Here is a 6,532-nt window from a genome sequence, read left to right on the forward strand (position 1 = left end):
TTCCAAAAGCTTATCACAATTAATAACTTCGTACATGGAACTGAAAGTGAATTCAAGGCTCACATCAAAAGTCTCTATCCCAAATTACCAATCACAATTCATTAAACTTAATCATTAAAGCAACCAAACTAATTTAATGCAACTGGCCCATAATTGGTTGTGTGAGCCCATACATTTAGAAGCCCTCAGCCCATAACCGCAACCTAGGATTTATTGAAGGTGACAACAATATATTTTGGATTTTACAACAAAAATTTAGGTTTTGTGAGTTCTTAAAATTAAACACGACAAGACAAGAAACAAGCTAAAATATTTATCACACATTCATACCCTGCCTCTTTAGGTTCGTTCTATTGGAGCCAGGGGTTATGCTTAGACTTGAGATTTATGTTATTTTGAGCATGATAAACTTTTATGACAATCTACTCAAAATTTTTTGACCTAGAGCATGGGTGTGACAAATTTTCCACCCTTGATAGTTGATACATAGACTTGCAATTAAGTGGGTTCAACTGTTCAAGCTAAGGGCCTATTTCGATTTCCTGAAAACAATTTAACTGAACTGATTGGGGTTGAACTGAACTACACTGAATAGAGCTGAAATGAGTTGTTTATGAGATAAGAAAATTAGGAACTGAACTGAACTGAAATTAAGCTGAACAGAACAGACTCTTACAGGCTTACACCGTATACCTTACAATGACAGTACCCCCCCCCCCCCCCCAAACCCATGCAGCAGCAACAAAAGTTTCTTTACCATAGAGCCGAATTGATACTCTTCTGGCAATAATAAAAGTTGTGTACTTTTCTTTTCTTACATATCACATTGCTATGATATGCTCCTTCATGCTTTAAAATACTGTAGTAATGGGGTAATTGCCCTACTTCTTTACCCAAAAAAAAAAAAAAAGAAAAAAAAAAAGCGGAATCTTCGGTGATAGCATAATTTTCTTACAAGGCTTCTAGGGAAAAAAGAAAGCAGCAGCAGATCTTTAACATCAGCGTGCTGACATCCACAAAAAAGCCTCAGTAAGGAGTAATTATGTTTCTTCCATCGACTTCGAGAGGAAGAGAAAGAGAACATACATTAATACAAGGTTAGACTTACATCTTAATTTACAGTGGAGGTTGAAGAGAAGGGGGAGAAACAGGTTACAACAGGAATTCGTAAACACGAATATGTACAATTCACATTACAACAGTCAACAAAAACACAACAAATGAGAAACTCTAGACACAGAAGATAAGCCTCAGACAGTCGGAACATGCATCAATAGCACAAACTATTCTTGCATATTTCCTTAATAAGATTATAAAAGCAGGTAAAATCTTAAGAAAGAAACCTAGTTAAGGATGAAACTCCTACCGAAAATAAATATTCTTCATAGGTCTCGATCACCATACCACAGAATATAAAGAGCTTATCCGCATAATTCCATATTTTGGTTGACAGCTTCTGGATGGTAATGCATAATCTCCTGCCACATTGATTCCCTGATCATTTCTTCGTCTAAATCTTCATCAATTTCGAGATCAATAGGGAATTGTGCAGGAGGGTTAGCTCGAGGGTCATACAAAGGAGACATGTACGGGTGTTGGAGAGCCTCAGTCACGCTAATTCTCTTTGTTGGATCAAAGACGAGCATCTTTTGTAGCAAGTCAATGGCTAAAGGATTGGCAGTTGGGTAAAGGCGAGACAAAGAAGCAGTAGGAGAATAGGGGAGCGATTTTATGAACCTTTTGGCCTTAGGATTGTCAATAAACTCAAGATCAGCATCTCTTTGGCTACCAAGGATGTTAACTATCAATTTTAGTTGGTTCAAACACTCGGTACCTGGGAACAATGGTTTACGACCAAGAAGTTCAGCAAAAATGCACCCAACAGACCACACATCAATAGAGGTTCCATACTTGTCACAGCACAACAGAAGTTCGGGAGCTCTGTACCAACGTGTCACCACATACTCGGTCATAAATTGACCCTTGCCACTACTTGTACGAGCCAATCCAAAGTCACAAATTTTTAGATCACAATTTGCATTTATAAGAAGGTTTCCAGGCTTCAAATCACGATGAAGGATGTTAGCCGAGTGGAGATACTTCAGACCTCTCAGCAACTGCATTCAAACATGTATGCTAAAGTTTGTCAAACAGCAAGCACATGTACTTACATCAATCTTAGCATTGAATGATATGACACAAACCGACTGATTTAGGAACAGATTCAATCAAAATTTATAAGTCCCATTTTATTTTTATTTTTATTGCAATTTCTTTATTTTATATAATTTTGTAGCTTTCTGTAAAATCACCCAAGAGAGCATATTGCTAAGGAATAGCATGATAGAAACTTCTCAGCAAATTAAAGCAAGATCTGGAAATCTGGAATCATGCTAGCAGACTTTACACACAAGCAATCAAGTTGGTAAAAACAAAGTAGGATGAACAGAATCCATATGAACCAATATATGAAGTACTTGCAAGAAAATATTGCAATATACATAGATGGACAAACTACTGTAAGCCTATCATAAGAGTTTCCGGAAAAATTGCAATGAATTGCTTTGAGCATGGGAATGTGAACTCAACAAGAACAAAGAGAGCAAGAAGATATAGTCATATCATCATTAAGCTGTCCAAAAAAGGAGTGAAGTTTCTACTTAGAAATTTATGGTAGTAGTAAATTTCATTGTCAAGCACTGATGTTTGGGAACATTTTCATATGAACATAAGAAAGGATGGCTCAATGTGAACATGGAAAAAGGGATACAGTGATTAAAATACAAGAAACTCTACAAACAAGTAAAAGCATGCTTGGTTTATTAAAAACTAAAGTTCAAAGACTTCAAACATAGATTAGTACATTTAGATTGAAGGAAAGAAAAAGAAATTTGCGGCTTTCATAAAGATAAGCAAAGGTCCAACATAAAGATTATTTATAAAGATTTTATTTAAACTAGATTTCTTGAAGATTACTGCTTCTCAACTTCAGAATGCTTTCCCATATAGACTTCACAATAGACAGCATTTTCTTTCTCAATTTCGTAATGATCATCATTCCTTTCTTTAATAAAAAGGAAAAGAAGGCTAATAAAGAGGATCAATTGGAAAACAGAACAAAACATAATACATAACAGGATATAACAAATCCAAATCTATAAGTAAAAATAAGCAATGAAACTTTTAAACTCGAGCATCTTGATAAAACAGAAAGCACCAATGAACTCAAGAGTTCAGACAAATATGCTACAAGACAACCACAGCCAAAAATCTAAATGATAATGCCAACAGACTCATGTTCTAATTATAGACAGTAAAATTCATTAAATCTTCCCATAGAAACACAGACATAGAACAATTGTTGAATGCTACAATAACCGAGAAGTGACACCATAAAATATACCTGAAACAAGAAGTACTGACAATGATCATTCGAGAGAGCCTGAGAGGACTTAATAATCTGATGAAGATCTGTGTCCATAAGTTCATAGACCAAATACACATCCTTGAAATTCTTTGGATGGGCTGGCAACATGACATCCTTTAAAGCAATCACATTATCATGCCTAAGGTGCCGAAGAAGTTTCAATTCGCGCAATGTCCTCAGTGCATCAACACGATTCTCAAAAGCGTTATGGATCTTCTTTATAGCAACTCTCTCATTCGTCTCTTTGTTTATGGACGAGCAAACAATTCCATATGCACCCCGACCAATGGGTTTAATGGGCACATACTTTGTATCAATCTCAAACAAAGCTTGCCACATTGAATAGTAATGCTTCCCTGGGCATCTAACACCATTTGGAGGCTCGACTTGTGTTGCCATTACCTTCAAAGTCCCAACATATAAAATCAAGTAAAATTAGAAAAATTCATCCTTCTTTTCTTGCAAAATTATCTTCATTAACAAATTAAGTATAATAGAATGGTAGATAAACGGCATTATTAAGCATAATCCACACTATTATCGTAGATTAACACTAGTTAATTAATCATAAACTTCATAATCCAAATTATTTTCATATTAACATAAGTTAGTTAAACATAAACATTACACTCCATTTTTTTTGTCATAGATTAACAACTAGTTAATTGAAGCATTATAATTATAATCTAATCTAAATTCATAGATTAAGACAAGTTAACTAGACATGAACATTACAATCCAAACTGTTTTCATGGATCAATACTAGATAACTAAACAGAAAATCATGGCCCACATAACATTGAAACACATCAATCACATCAAGTACAAAAAGAGCATGTGAATAACGTTTCCATTTCCAAAAAAAAAAAAAAAATCGAAGCAATGAAAATACATTAGCAAATTTTATGAACAACAAAAAAATTGTAATTAAATTTCAAAAATTGTAATTAAATCTTCATACTATTAAAAAGTTTCTAATATTTGAGCTTAACATAGTAGCGAAAAGATAAAACGATAAAAAAAAAAAAAAAAAATCATCATTAGGTGTTGTAGTTTATATAGTTTTTATTTATGATTGCAAACAATTTAAAGAAAAAAAAAATGAAAATTATTCATACCTTTGAATTAAAAACCCCAGAAAGAAAATTCAGTAAAATTGGCAGCAAATATAGATAGAAATTAGAATCAAAGCGTAGCTTTTATCATCAATCCCCAGAAAAATTGCATCCTCGAACTTACTCCAAATAGAAACATCTTCAAAATCCCACCTTTTTAATTCGACTTTTATTTTATCTTTATTCACCAAATTTCACTAAACCCACAAAAAAAATCAAACTTTATTCTTTAAACCCAGCTAAAAAATCGATCAAAAGTTTGGAAATTTAGCAAGAACAAAGAGCAAAAAATGTCATCAATTGAGAAAAAAGAAAATTGATGAACAGATCTGAAGCAGGGGAATTGATAATTTGGAGGGAAAATTGGAAATTACAAAGTTGGTAATGATGAAATTGAGGAGAGAGAAAAGATAGAAGATAGGGATTATTGGATCAGATCCTCGATTACAGAGATTATATTATTGCGTCACGATCAGTTGAACAGAGGAGAGAGAGATGATGGGAGAAGAAGGGGAGGTGTTGCAGGAACAAAGAAAGAATGGATAGGTGACAAAATAGATCCATTATATCTTTTTTTTTTTTTTTTTTTTTAAATCAGGATTTTTTTATTGTAACCTTTCTTCCCTAATTTTCTAAACTTAGCCTAGTTCTAATTTACTGGATTGAACTGTACATAGAAAATAAATTAGGAGTTGAACTGATTAGAGTATAACTAAATTGAACTGAACTGAAATGAAATTAAACTGAAGAGAACGCACCCTTAAAGATGGTAAAAAAAAATTAAAAATTTAGGAGAAATTTGATGTTTAAAGCTAAAAGAGTTTAAGAGAACAGACCTTTAGACAACTAATTAAACTTTCAAACTTAAATAACAATTTAGATCTCACACTCTTAGCATGTATTTGTTCAAAATATTGACACACTTTTAGGTTCATTAGTGTAACACTTGGACTTATTTAAGTTTAATTAACTACGATTAGACCTAATTAGCTTTAGAGTATTTTTTTTATTAAGGTGAAATAAAACCCATAACCCCACCCTTAACTTTTCATTCTATTTCCCATCAAAAACACAATGGAAAAAGTAAAAGAATCGGAATGAGTCCTTAAACATAGATTTAGTTAGCACCTCAAAATCAAAGATTATTTTTAGTAACTTAGCTTTTTACATGCTTGTCATTTGACTTATGATTTCAGCCAATTTAATTGTAAAAGTTTATGACATCAAACATCAAGTATAAATTTCATTTACGAAAATGCACTACAATTGAAATAATAAGAAATCTATTTTTGATATGTGTATTACCTAATGCAAATAAAGATTGATTTTCTAGTTGAAAAAGATAATCTAGATATTGGATTAAGAATAAAAAAATCGTATAAAATCAGATATAAAGAACATGATTAGGATTGTTTGTTGAGCTTCCACTCTAAGAACGACAAATATAGCATTGGGATTGATTGTCTAAACTTCAACGCAATTAAGTCAAACTTTGAAATTGCAAATCTTATGAGAAATTCCTTAAAATGGAAGGAAGTAAAGTTTTTTTTTTTTTTTTTTTTACAAAGTAAAGTTTTTTTTTTACAGTACAATAATAACTAAGTATTTATTTGGGAAAGAAAGGCTTTTGTGCTTTTAATCCGATACATCATACATGTGATTTATGCCAAGGGGATGTTGATGTTAGGTTCTTTTGTCGTAATTAATATCTCACTTTTTGAGGGACCTAACCAAGAATTTTAGAATATCCCCTTCATTTTGGGTCTACTATTTTATCTTTACTCGCCAAATATCTAACTATAAGTAATTTTTGTGGTCAATAATAATGTAATATTCATCCTAAACAATTAAGAACTTATTTAGAAATGCATGATAAAATCAAATAATTTTGCTTTATTTTATTTAAACTATCCATTTTTAGCTTACACGGGGTATATCAAATTTTTTATTTTTTTTTAGACAGGTGTGGAAAGGAGGGATCTCCTCCACC

At 32.3% G+C, this 6,532-nt stretch overlaps 1 protein-coding gene across 1 annotated transcript; it reads right to left on the bottom strand.

Moving 5' to 3' along the window:
- Positions 1-1,030: 1,030 nt before the first annotated feature.
- LOC110724774 (mitogen-activated protein kinase homolog NTF3) lies at positions 1,031-5,404 on the bottom strand. Its single transcript, XM_021904233.1, has 3 exons — positions 4,546-5,404; positions 3,404-3,829; positions 1,031-2,117 (listed from the first exon to the last, which is right to left on the bottom strand). Exons 2-3 carry the CDS (start codon positions 3,824-3,826, stop codon positions 1,422-1,424), a joined length of 1,119 nt encoding a protein of 372 aa, XP_021759925.1. The 5' UTR covers positions 3,827-3,829; positions 4,546-5,404; the 3' UTR covers positions 1,031-1,421.
- Positions 5,405-6,532: the final 1,128 nt, after the last annotated feature.

This window comes from Chenopodium quinoa, unplaced genomic scaffold (assembly GCF_001683475.1).
Source record: "Chenopodium quinoa cultivar QQ74 unplaced genomic scaffold, ASM168347v1, whole genome shotgun sequence".
NCBI lineage: Eukaryota > Viridiplantae > Streptophyta > Magnoliopsida > Caryophyllales > Amaranthaceae > Chenopodium > Chenopodium quinoa.